This window comes from Convolutriloba macropyga, chromosome 4 (genome assembly GCF_964194025.1).
Source record: "Convolutriloba macropyga chromosome 4, txConMacr16.3, whole genome shotgun sequence".
Taxonomy (NCBI): Eukaryota; Metazoa; Xenacoelomorpha; order Acoela; family Convolutidae; genus Convolutriloba; species Convolutriloba macropyga.
In genome coordinates this window covers 25,195,287-25,208,364 of record NC_134471.1, presented here as the reverse complement: position 1 = coordinate 25,208,364, position 13,078 = coordinate 25,195,287, and the positions used below count along the sequence as shown (strand labels likewise).

The following is a 13,078-nucleotide window of genomic DNA, read 5'->3' as shown; positions in this document are numbered from 1 at the left end:
AGCTTCAAGTCATTGAAATGATGGTGGCTTCGAGCACCATGAGAACGAAATAAGAATTAAAACCTTTCAAAAAATTGAGATCAGTTGCAAATCGTCATTAAGTTTCTAAATATTAAGAAACAACATTTGCAAAACCACTCTTACACAAACACACGGCCAATGAATTCAGTTTGAGTCTGAGCAGACGCTTTAAAGTTTTCATACCAAGAGCTGATCAAATTTTAGGATAGGATAAAATCATTGAATTCTGTCGTCCTGGATTTAATTAATCTTGGGAGTAAAAAAAAAAAATTTTAAAACTGAGGATTGTTAATTTTTGGCTATTATTTACTCAATATTGCAGCATAGTGAATTGAACACTCAATAAATTGGCATTTATGATTATTCGTTAAATTTAAAAGCGATTCCAAGTTTGTTACGATACAGAAAACATGGTAAGACTTTGCATTGTAAATTCTATTGGGCTCCAGAAAATCGCTCAAAAGATACTGAGGACATGGAACTTTTAGGTCGGGTTGCCATTGCAATTTTGTGAGGGGGCGCTGACGGAGGCGAGGGCAAAATAGTTGGTTTAATTTTGCCCATTTGATCAATTGTAGACTTAGCTGGTCGGGGTGCGTTCTTGATTTTGGGCTTCACGGGTGAAATTCCGCCCGCGATGTTGTTCAAACTGGGTTTCAAAGTCGGAACTCCGGCGATTGGGGCTTTGATTGACATTTGATGTGGAGCAAGTTTTGACGACAACGGGTTTGGAGATGACGAAACAGGACCTTGTCGCATTCCGGAACCCGAGGACCTGAAAGGACCTCGCTGCTGTAGATCATTCAGGAAACTAGCAGGTGTGTCGGTATCACGTGACGAGGCGAGACCACTATCCCCATCTTCGTAGGTCTCGTCGTGAGCAAACTCGGCTGGTATTGGATCTGAACATCTTTCGTCTGAAACAGGCACGTACTGCCGTCTTCGTATGTTAACACTCGATCGTTTTTGATTTTCAGGCGGTGAGTTACTGTGATAGGCTGACGATGAGGCAGTTTTTGAAGAGTTTTTAACGCGAATGTTCTCATTGGTTCCCGAGACGTCGATAGCTTCGTCGGCTGATAATGTTAAAACATTCACTTCATCACTCAACGAGAGTTTGGACTCCTTCTTCTGTTGAAACTCTTCTCTCCACTCTTTTAGTTCTTCTAGAATGTTCGAGAATGTTTCGTCACTGGCCAGTAGTTTTGTATTTGCATTAGAGTTAGCACCTGAGAGGTCGGATTTTCTTTGAATTTTAGTGAACACTTTCTCGTTCTTCTTGCTCCTGATTGCCTTGAGGGGATTACCGCATACAATATTTCCTGAAATAATTAGAACTTATTTAGTCTCCCAGAATCATTAGAGATTTTAATAAGTTTGATTCGCTTTCATATGCTATCACATGGGATTTTTAAAAATTAGGGTCAACTTCAATTGCATTTGCAAATTGTGCTATTTTTGAGGGGATTAGCACAATAAGCGATCCATCGTATCTTCATAAATGTGGCTAATCTGAAATTAGTCTATGATGAGATGGAACTTAGTGAAAACTAGTTAAATAATATGTAGCGTAATTGTTCCAAGCCTTCACAAATTTATGTGGCAGCCCGATATTTTGGCCGACCAATATATATTGCGGAGAACAAAAGCAGAATAATTTATTAAAAAAAATTGAATCAATCTCTTAAAATTATAGTTCATTTTCTGGCGTTGTTTAGAAAAAAAATGAAACTATCAACGTTTCAGATATAAACGCACTAGGTAAACTAAAAAATTCCTACGACTGCTAGTTCATCATTTTTTGTGCAAAATCTAATTTTTAGCCGCTCTATGAAATACACTTTCGGGAGAAAAAAATTTTTTCACGTACTCTCAAGCACTCGCAGTATAACTTGCTACATTTGGTCTACACAAAAGCATTAAAAAATTCCCAGCTTGCAATTTTCATTAATTTGAAGTATCAACACTGCATAATTTTGGGTCAAAAATGAAGATGTAATTTTGTTAGAACACGTTACAATCAGATATATTTACAACAGATATATTATCAAGTTACAATAGTTGCGATTTGTCGAAGTTAAAAGATAAGTAAAAATTATAAAAATGTTTTTCTAATAGTCATAAAAAGAAATATTTTGCCTTTTTCAATGCTGAAAAACCAAGAACAGCAGAAAAAATTGCAAAATTTTTTTCTATCGAAGTGGATATTTTTTTGTAAAAGACAATAAGCAGATTTTATTTCATTTAGCTCGGGAATTCATAGTTCTATTCAAATGTTTTTTCCGAATCATATGAATTTGAACAATAATGCGCCTCAATTTTCAACATTAAAGTAACAAAACTGTACTTTCGAATTCTGAACTTTTATGACATTTAATCAGTATTTGACTCTGCATTTTGTACTGTCAAAAAAAGAACTTCAAAAGGTCAGTTTTTGTTTAGTAAAATTTGTGAAAGACACCTCTAACATTGAGTCGGTTCAAAAAAGTAAGTGGTATGTCATCCTAAAAGAAAAATTTTTCCGAATCATATGAATTTGAACAATAATGCACTTCAATTTTCAACATTAAAGTAACAAAACTGTACAGTACTATTTGGAACCAGAACATTCCCAAAATTTTAACGAACAATTGTAATAAGTGGTATTTATTGCTATTTTTCACATAGCTTTCACGACCCAATATATATTGCGGAGAACAAAAGCAGAATAATTTTAAAATTTATTAAAAAAATTGAATCAATCTCTTAAGATTATAGTTTATTTTTCACGTAGTATATAGTTCTATTTTTGACATAGCTTTCACGAAGCAGTGTGATCAAAAGAAGCGGGTGTTCATCAAGTCCGATACATTTTAGAAAAACGCAGTGCGAGATCACACCTCTGCATTTTGTACTGTCAAAAAAGAACTTCAAAAGACTAGCTTTGTTTAGTAAAAATTGTGAAAGAGACCTCTAACATTGAGTCAATTCAAACAAACTAAGTTGTTTGTCATCCTAAAAGAAAAATTTTTCCGAATCATATGAATTCGAACAATAATGCACCTCAATTTTCAACATTGAAGTAAAAAAAATTGTACAGTATAATTTGAGACCAGAATATGCCCAAAGTTTTAAAGAACAATTGTAGAAAGTGGTATTTATTGCTATTTTTCACTTAGCTTTTACAAAGAGGTGTGATCAAAAGGTCGCGCAGTGCGAGAATATACGAAGCAAAACAATGAACTGTTTTTGTGAAATGTTTCCACTTGTTTTTCAAACCACAAACCAATTTTCGACCTGCCATTTAAAAAATGTTTTGAACTAGGGAAACCATCACTAAAGAGTACAAGCTCCATGATTAAAAACTGATATTTCAGCGGCTGTTGCAAAACAATGATATAATATACGTAAACATTATCCCCATGAGTATTTGGCCTCCTTTTTATTATTACAAGGGCCATTCGTGACAACAAGCACAGTAGTTAGGCAAAATTTTAATCACAATTGAAGCTACTAATCTTTGATAAGTTTCTTTATCCTCAACAAAATATTAAGACATTTTCTCCGCCTAGCTGTCTCAATTTATTCAAATGCTACAAAAGGGGGAGAGAACAAAGCAGCGTCATTTATTAGCTGTTTCAAACTAAAACACCTAAGCATAAACAATCTGCAATATTCATTTTCAATTAAGTACAATGTTTTAAATCAAAGGGTTAAGTGATATACTGCTTCTGTTTTTTTCGTTAGGCAAATAATTTTTAACGAAAATCTTATAATACGTGTCTGATGGGACGATGAAGGTTGAATACACAATCATGTTTTTAACTTCATTGAATCTGTAAAACTGAGAGTTGCGGTAATAGATTTTCTCCATGTAGTCGATTAATAATCTGAACAATTTATGGCACTCAGAAAAAAGCAACCAAATTGAAAGGCCACCAATAGGTCTCACGAGACTTATTCAAGTGATCGTCACTAGCAGTATTAGGTAGAAAAAGTAAGGCGCATGATAAAGAATATAGGCGAAGATAGTTATTCTAGACGAGAAAAAGTGTTTGAGAGCACGAAAAAAAATTTTCTCGTTTTTAACAAGATAATTGTCCCGGGACTCCTTTGAAAATGATTCACTTTTTGTGGGAAGTTTTTGCGTTTGAATAACTTCATTGCTTGACCCACATAAAAAACATGGAATCATATAACTGGCTGCACATGCACTCTGTAAGATAGTTCTTTTTATGTTCACGACAGCATAATATAATTTAGCGACAGTAATGGAAACCGGCTCAATATTGAATAAAAGATGAGATATTTACATGCACATCGGAAAAGTGATTTGCTGATGATATTTTCTTTTTTAACTGAAGTTAAAATAAATGTTTTTGGTGACTCTGAAAATATTGAAATTCAGTAAAAAGAATCGAAAAAATGATGCAAGCTTTTAAAAATTTCAGATATTCTTATGTTTTTTTATAACATTCAGAGCTGCGCAGAAAGTTGTGTTACCTGCTCGATGTTATTTACATAAATAAGAAAAGGTAGTGGTTCAAGTACTGATCCCTGTTGTAAGCAAAACTTACTGACTCCACATATTGATGTCTATTAGTTAGATATGAATTTTGAAATTTTGCATGTAATCTGTAATTCCTACTTTGCTTAATTTCTTAATATTGTGCGTTTCCCTGTATCAAAAGCTTTCCTGAGATCAATAAAAACTGCTTTCGTCTCTTTGGACTTGTTTTTCTTGTCTAGGATGGTTACTAAGGCTTACAATGTCAAATTTTCCGGACCTGAGTCCAAATTGTCTCTGGTTTAATAATTGACACTTTTCAAAATAATTTTATAATTGCTTATGGACAATTTTCTCAACATTTATTAAAATCGTTTGCAGTCAACAGATAGGCCTGTAGCTTTCATATGCCAATTCACATTGCCAATTCTTTTTGTTTCCATTGTAATAGCTGAACAAGACCATCTAAAGATAGATCAATCAAATCTGAATTAGCTAAACTTTTGCGCCCTGATGTTAATCAAGTTTTGTTGGAGTTTACCACAAAAACCTAGTGGGAGTGGAATTTCATATCTTTGCGCTAAATCTTGCTTTGTGATGCTACTGTTTAGAAGTCTGATGTCTTTTTTGTCTTTTTCTACTTGTTTAAAAGTCTGATGTCATGGGTAATCTTGATTAGTTATCTGGTCGAGATTCGTTTCTTAATACCCATCCAATGAGTTTGAAGGTCTGTGCAAATCTTTATAATTTCTGGCAATGCAGCAGGTAACATCTCAGTAAGAATTAATATTGTGTTAGTCAGTTAGGATGCAATTTTGTTTAGATTAATTTGCATGTTTTTTGAGGAAATATTTGACGAATTCATAAATAGATTGAAAAATGGACCTCCCCCCTTTATGCTCAATATACCAAATGAGGGGGGGCTGTAAATGCATGGGGCGCTATAATGGGAAAGATTCGAAAAATTTATAGAGCAAGTAGTGTCCTCGGAGTTGAACAATCATATCTAAACAATAGGACTATTCCAAGTTTCATGAAGATGAAGGGTGGATACAGCTTAAAGGAAATTTTAAACTTAGGTTCACAACATCCAAGAGGGGTTAATTTAACCCGTGGTTATGTTACCTGAAGTCAGTTTGCTGAATTCATCCATATCAATTGCAGAATCGGTACTCGCTATGCTGGATCCGGTACCGGGTCGCGCAGTCGGCAACTGGAAAAACGCTTTTTCGGCCGCAGTCGGGGGTCGGTCAAACTTCGCCGCCGTCCCAGGCCGAACTCCGAAACTGCTTTTGCCGAAGAGCATTGAAGGCATAGCACTTCGCGGTCGCATAGCCGAAGCCGGACGTCGACTCAGAGCAGTTCCGGGTCGTTTTTCAGCCGAACTTCCAGGTCTGTCAGGGTTATCCTCGCCTTCGGCTACAAGTCCAAATTTGATGTTTTCGGTCAGAAGTTGCAAATCTTCATCTAAATTTGTAAAGTCTTGGCTTTTATCAGAAACAGGTATATCGTCCAGAGTTTTCAGTTGAGGTAACATTTTGATCACGGCAGATCTGTAATTGTAATCAGGGTCGAATGGTAACAACGGTTTAGGTGTTGAGCAAATTGGGTTGTGTTGTAAACAGATACTAAACAGATTATAACAAACTTCTAGGAAAATTATTTGATCGATGTCATCAATATCATTGGCTTCCAAATCGAGGGTCCGCAAATTTTCCATCATACTTAAATCACTCAGGTTATTAATATGGTTATAAGCTAGATATAACTCGGTGACATTTGAAAAAGTCGGAATTCCATCAAGGTCAACAATTTGACACTTCGTTAGCCATAAAACTTCCACTTTTTTCAGGGACGATCCGAGGTCACGCAACGAGGTCAAAATGGAGTTGGAAAGGTCAAGTTCTTTCAAATTGGGCAAATAGAGCCCAAAATTTCCCAAACTATTTTCTGTAGTATCCACGACCATTTGTAACGTTGCGACATTGTCCAAACTTGATTCGCCGGTTATTTCTTTAAGACGTCCCGGGGATAAAAACTCTTCCAAAAGATATTCCGATTCTGTTTTCTCGCTGGGCCGTGGGTTTATTTTGTCTTGGTCTTGAAAATCGGAAATGTGAACTGTGAACTTTGACCCACTATTTGGACGCGAGGGCATTGTTGATTTTTCCCTAAATCTGTGGAAGCACGCACAGGGAAAAAGATTTTAAGATATCACAAAATGTGGAATAATTTCACAGTGTGTGATGTTGCACCTTTTTAGTTTGAATTTATAATTCCACACAAAAAACACGTTTTGGTTGTTGGTGTGTATATAATGCACAGTTTAAAATGGCAGTTTGAGCTAAGCTTAGCTCAACAGAATTGTATTTAAAATACTGTATCGAAGCTTTTTGGTATTCATATCTGCGGTTACTTCTCTAGTTTTTTAATTTTAAAAAGAAAACAGATATTCATAGCTCGTCAACGTAACAGATTGTAATTGAAAAAAAAGAGCACGTGCTCCGATGTTGCATGTAGTGTACTTTTTGAGTGGAAAATGTGTGTTTATAAGCACAGATTGTACGGATTGAGAGCAGTTTGTCTGCTTGGTGAAATAAGCCAGTAAATGTGGTACCTGGTAGCTGCTAATAATGCACAGCTTGATGATAGTGCGTCGATAAAAAGCAGGGGGCGAAGAGAAAATGAGCTGTGAGATTCTCATATCCCCATTTGGGGGGGATACCCTGACTGCATAAAAGTTAAAAACTGTCTCCCCCACCCCCGCCCACACAAACATAAAATTATACCCCATCATAATGGCACGTAATCCATTATGGGCGGGGTTATACGTTATATAGCCACTAATCTGGGGGAAGGGTGGCATTCGTAATGGGAAAGAAGTAAAAATTGTTAATAATTATTTGTCATCTAGCCACACCACAAAAATGTCAACAAATAATGTCCAGTAAATAAATAAACTATTTCAGAAACAGCCTAGAAAACTTTAATTACGGAAATTTTCCCATTTGGAACACAAAACGATAAGCGTTGATAGATTGAAAATGTTAGGTGGTCTAAACAGGCCCAATTACGGTAAAAAATGGAAAAGGTGTTGGTTTGGAATCACTTTCTCTAGTGTGCAATTCTTTCAGTGTCCTCGCCATAGCAACAGTTGGTCCTAAGCTCTAAAAATTGGGCAACTCCCATAAAATATCGATCTTCTCTATTTATGCCTCCAGCCTCCGTAAATCTTCGGGTTCTTCCCCTTATAGCACCACCCCATGAAAATATAGTCCACATTATGGTATATTTACTATGTTTGGGGGGAGCTATAGGTTATCTGACCACTAAGCTGGTGGGGCTATAATGGGACTGACCCTTTTCTTCACCCCCTAACGCACTTGCCATACATTTATAAGGATTGTTGCGGTCAGAACTCGTTTCATTATATTATTCTAATTTATTGTCCCAACCAGCGCAAAATTAGGTGCTTTAAGTGTTTATCATTTATCAGTAGTCTCCAGCCGATTAGATACTATGTTAGTTGTCATCTTTTGAGAAGAACGCGTATGCGAAAATCTCAAAACTCACAAAAATTTTGAAGTATTTAGGTATGGCGCCAACCTTACTTATTCTTATTTCATTCTAATGAGCTTAGTGAGTGCAAAAATGTCATGGTCAATTGTTCAACGTTTTCGGTTTCCGATGTTTGACATTTACTATTGGCCTCCGTATTGTTTCAAACAACTTGACTTTTACAATTTTGTTCAATTTCATTAAAGCTATTCAAATTTTTAGGTACGATTAATCACCCTATTTGACTTATTAAATGATTAGTTATGCTAATTTTATTCTGAGTATTTTCCATTCATATATCGTTTTTTTTAGAATTTAATAATGATTTTTAATCCAAAAACCAAATTGTTAATGTTTATGCTGTTGTTTACTTATAATGTAAACATTGTTCCAAATTGTAAATTATTAAGTTGTTCAGATTGCCGTAAGATCAGTTGCGTTGTTTCGATCCAATCAGAGGATTAATTAGTTCAATCTGAATACAATTTCAATAAAAAGTATTACTCGAAGAGTTTCAAGTTGCAACCGAGACAAGAGTTTGAAAAAGTATTCGACTGATTTTTTGATCCGAAAGTTCAGAATCTAAAAGATTTACAAACCAGCGGCGTAAATTTATTCTGGAAACGTAGTCAGATAGCAGCCGTAACGAATTGTTGGTCCTTTTTGAACCCGGACACCAAAAAAAAGTAAAGAGAATAGTTTACGGAGAAGATGTTCAAGAAAACGAAGAAAGTTGAGAATAAAACGAACGATTTCCCGAGTTCTTCACTCACAGGTACTTCATTAAATCCGCTTACGACAAAGGTACCTAAAAATCAGTATATCAAGAGTAGAAATGATCTTGTGGATGATTTCAACCACAAATTGAAACCCATCTATTATGCAATCCAATATTTAGCGACACCAGGAAATGTTCGGATTGCAAGATTGAACTCTCAAATTGACTAGTGTTTTGCAGTAGAAACTCCTTTTAGTGAAAAAAAGGCGCAAGTTCCACAAGCAAGGGAGTACCACAAGTAAACGAGAGGATGCTAAAAATTTTTTTGATAACTCTTTGAACGTGCTGCAAGATATTCAATCAGATATCTGCAAAATTTTGAATCAGCGAATGTCCTAAGAGACAGGGATCAAGTCCACGGAGAGAGGAGTTTTGTTTGGAGACATATCAGTATCGGTCTTCACAACAACAACTAAAGACACGCCAAAGAGCTCAACGCTAACGAGCACCCTTCCGTTAGATAGTGCTGCACAATTTGTTCCAAGTAAGGACAGTAAACAACGTTGAACACAGTCCAATGTCAGTTTCTTCGATTTCAATGCCAATCAATCGATCTCTTGAAGATGAGTTTCTTGACGAAGGGAACGAAAAGTGTCGACCTCAACAACGAGTGGAGCAGACACAAGAACAAGCAAAAAGAAGGCTGAAATTGAGATGAAGCTTGAATTGGGGTTTGAACGAAAGCGACGAGATCATGACGAGCAAAAGAGACAGCTTGAAGGGAAGTTGCAGATCAAAATGATAGCAGTTGAGCTTGAGACTTCTTCCGGGAAGCAGTCTGACGGATCGAAGCCCACTTTCGAGTCGGAATCCGAAGTTGAAAAGCGCTCAACAGCAAAATCAGACGAATGAGAAGAGTATGCAGAGAACATGCAAGTTTCTTTGCCACGGGAAGACCTGGTTTCGTCCGCAAAAATTCAAAAGAGCTATCTCCAGCATCTAGAGGACTATCGAAAGCAATAGTTTTGACGAAGATTATGAAAATCTTTTCGAGTACGATGCGAAAGTTGAAAGTAAGCCTATTCGAGGTTTTCGCGATTTTAACCGACACGATAACAATAAAAACATTGTTGGCTCACAGATGTCTTCTTCTTTCAAAAGTCTTACATTTAGTAATGCGCCTACAGCACGCAGTCAGAGAACCTTGCCCAAATTGAAGCTCAGAGAATTTGATGGCAAACCTTTGGATTGGCCAGAAAAGAATGAAATGGTTGTGTGTTGCTACAGTTGACAGTAGTAACATCAGCAAGGACGAAAAGATGAAATCCTTCTAGGTGGAGAGGCTACACGAGCCAATGGAATGGGCTACGTTGGTGCTATGTATGATCAAGCATGAAACACCTTGCAAAGAAATTTTGATCAACCTCATCACATTGTGTCGTCTGAGTTGGCCAAAAGATCAAACTTCAGTCAAATCAGGTTCAATGGCTTCGCACTGCTTGTTGAATTTGCCGACAGATTCATCGTTTGTAAACATTTTACAGCGGTTTGGATATTCAAACGATTTGTTTTCATCCAGCGATCTTGATATAGCTATCAGTAAGTTGCCTCCGGACAGCAAAAGAAGATGTTTTGGGTTCATTGAATCACATAGGGCGATGCGCGCACCAAATCTGATTCAATTCAACGAATATCAAAGAATTCAAAGAATATCAATTAAACGAATGACTTCTGAGCAGTGGTCCTACAGTTTCCAAACTGGATACTTCCTCCTCCAAAATTGGAAAAAGGTTTGATTTTACAAAAAATCCGAAGTCAGGAGAGTCAGCTCTGATTTCACACACTGATCAAGATAGAATTGTGTAACGCCAATAATCGAATTTGGAATTGCGAGAAGTTCAGGAATATGAAAACGCAAGACCGATACGACATTGCATAGGAAAACTGATTTTGCTTTTCTTGTTTGTCCGACATTCACGCAGCAAAAGATTGTCCAAGAAAAAAGAAATGTGGAATTGACAACTGTGAGAAGATTCACAACAGACTTTTGCATTACAAGAAGAAATTTGACGTTTAATCAGCCTCTGTGAAGTCGGAAAACATGAACCTGACCAGTAAATCAGAGTCGGTAAGAGGTCTCTTGTATGTTGCACGGTGAGGATCTTCGGTCACGACCGACAGTTTGAAGATACTCTTGCAGCATTTGATACAGTTTCAACTCAGACAAGGGTTGACGAAGATATTTGGGACAGACTCCAGTTAGAGGGAGAGACAATCTCGTTAAATGTGACCGGAATCCAAGGCACGCAAAGTACTTCATGCCAGGCAGTGAAAGTTACAATTGGGCCGGCTAACAGTTTTAAAAGTAAAGGAAAGCTGCTTACAGTTAACAGTCAGAAAATCGAGAAATTGGCAGAAGCGTGTACAACGTCCAAAAGATAGAGCAGAAATACCCATATCTGAAATGCGTGGCATTTAAAGAAATTGACCTCAAGAATATGACAATCATCTTGGTTCAAAAGTCAAAAAGTCTACGAGCTGCTTCGACCACTGGACTCCAAGAGTGGCCGAGGAAACAAACCATGGGTAGTCAAGCTTCCACTGGGTTGGACGGCCATTGGCCAATTTCCAGTCAAAGAAATTCGTTGAAGGGGTGCAGCCTGTCATGTTGCGAATGAAGATGACATCAAATTAGCAGAAAGTGTCAAGAAATGGTGGGATATGGAGTCATACGGTACGTCGATGGTTGCTGACAAAAGATATCCTAACTGAAATCCTAAACTCCAAAGTGAAGTTTGATGGAGATCAATACGAAGTTGCTTTGCTGTGGAACGGAAATCAATCAGCTTTGTCGAACAATTTTGCATCACCACTGGAACATCTTCGAGGACTAAAACAACGACTTGACAACGACCAACCACTTAACACAAAATACAGTGAAACAATAGCGTCCGATTTGCGAAAAGCTTATGTTTCGATCCTATTTTCTGACGACTTTGCCTCAACTCGCGACAATCTTGGGTGGTATGTTCCACATAACCCGGTATTAAACCCTCACAAAACAGACAAAGTGCGTAGGATTTGTAATGCAGCAAAAAAGTTTCGTGATTACTCGCTTAATGACATGCTCTTAGCGAGACTAGACCTGTTGATGGGCATTTAATCAAGATTTCAAGAAAACAGAATTGCAATGACAGCAGATATCAAAGAAAGTTTTCTTATAGTTGAGGTCAAGCCCGAAGACAGAAAATTTTTGCGATTTCTTTGGTTTGACGAAAACGACCAAGCTGTTACGTATCAGTACAATCGGCACATCTTTGGAGCTGAGTAATCTCAAACATGTGCAAATTTTGTCCTTCAACGATGCGCTCTGGGATAACGCACCTGTAATCGACCGTTCGAATCGAATCGCTTTACGTTATTTTTATATGGATGACTTGTTAGTTTCTCTGAATAGTGAAGAAACAGAAGTCGCTATCAAATTGCAGTTATCAGAACTCTTGGCAAAAGGTGGTTTCAAGCTCACTAAATGGGCGACGAACTTCGACCGTAATGATGTTTAAGATAAAGCCTTTACAAAACTTGGTCTCGAGTGCAATAATGTCTCTGACGCACTCAAAGTTTGTAGAGGTATGGTTTTTGATCAGGAGAACAGATGGACACAGCGTAAGGTCCTATCAAATGTTTCGATTGTTTTTGACCCATTAGGATTCGTAGCACCGTTTTTCATCAGAGGAAGAATTATTCTGAAAAGAATATGGCAAACGAAAGGAGAACAATGGAACTCCTACATTGACGAAAAATCGAACAATCAGTTTGAAGATTGGATTACTGAATTGAATGCTGTTGAAGCTGTCGAAATGAGCAGATGGTATCAAACAAGCGATGAAGACGTTACAAATGAACTGCATGTTTGTGGTGACGCCTCCGAAGATGCCTTCTGTGCTGTAGGTTATTCTGTTAAAGAAACCAGAAAAGCAGAACGAGAAATTTCGTTCATGATGGGCAAACCAAGAGTGTCTCCAGTGAAACATCACACAATTCCGAAACTGGAATTAATGGCAGCAGTCACTGGAAACAGAATGAAGGATGCTGTCATCAAAGAGCACTCTCTTCATTTTTAACAAAGCGTTTTTGTGGTCATATTTCACAACAGTAATTTAGTGGATCAGGTCAATCAAGGTTAAGCAACCAACTTTTGTAGCCAATCGTGTTGCAGAAATACTGGACACGTCAACAGTCGACGAATGGCATTATATTGCTGGTGTGAAGAACCAAGCCAATTTAGGAACGAG

At 37.2% G+C, this 13,078-nt stretch overlaps 3 protein-coding genes across 5 annotated transcripts in view; 2 read left to right on the top strand and 1 right to left on the bottom strand.

The window, feature by feature from the left end:
* The window catches only part of LOC142337547 (ras-related protein ORAB-1-like), a 555,140-nt gene that overhangs the window by 214,519 nt on the left and 327,543 nt on the right, over positions 1-13,078 (top strand). The window contains exon 1 of one of the 3 annotated variants that reach the window (XM_075386848.1): positions 8,310-8,320. The exons of the other annotated variants lie outside the window; for them this stretch is intronic. The gene's annotated coding sequence lies outside the window, so the exon portion shown is untranslated. Of the gene's footprint in view, positions 1-8,309; positions 8,321-13,078 lie in introns of those variants that run through there. 3 annotated transcript variants of the gene reach the window in all.
* On the bottom strand, positions 292-7,005 carry LOC142337544 (uncharacterized). Its single transcript, XM_075386841.1, has 2 exons — positions 5,633-7,005; positions 292-1,343 (listed from the first exon to the last, which is right to left on the bottom strand). Exons 1-2 carry the CDS (start codon positions 6,663-6,665, stop codon positions 457-459), a joined length of 1,920 nt encoding a protein of 639 aa, XP_075242956.1. The 5' UTR covers positions 6,666-7,005; the 3' UTR covers positions 292-456.
* Positions 12,416-12,907, top strand: LOC142338032 (uncharacterized). The gene has a single exon (XM_075387665.1). It carries the CDS (start codon positions 12,416-12,418, stop codon positions 12,905-12,907), a length of 492 nt encoding a protein of 163 aa, XP_075243780.1.

Bases quoted from the DNA above. Each gene is read 5' to 3' on its own strand.
- LOC142337544 (XM_075386841.1), bottom strand. From the start codon at position 6,665: ATGCCCTCGCGTCCAAATAGTGGGTCAAAGTTCACAGTTCACATTTCC. The intron at 1,344-5,632 runs GTAACATAACCA...TAATTATTTCAG, and splicing joins ATTCAGCAAACTGACTTCAG to GAAATATTGTATGCGGTAAT.
- LOC142338032 (XM_075387665.1), top strand. From the start codon at position 12,416: ATGGTTTTTGATCAGGAGAACAGATGGACACAGCGTAAGGTCCTATCA.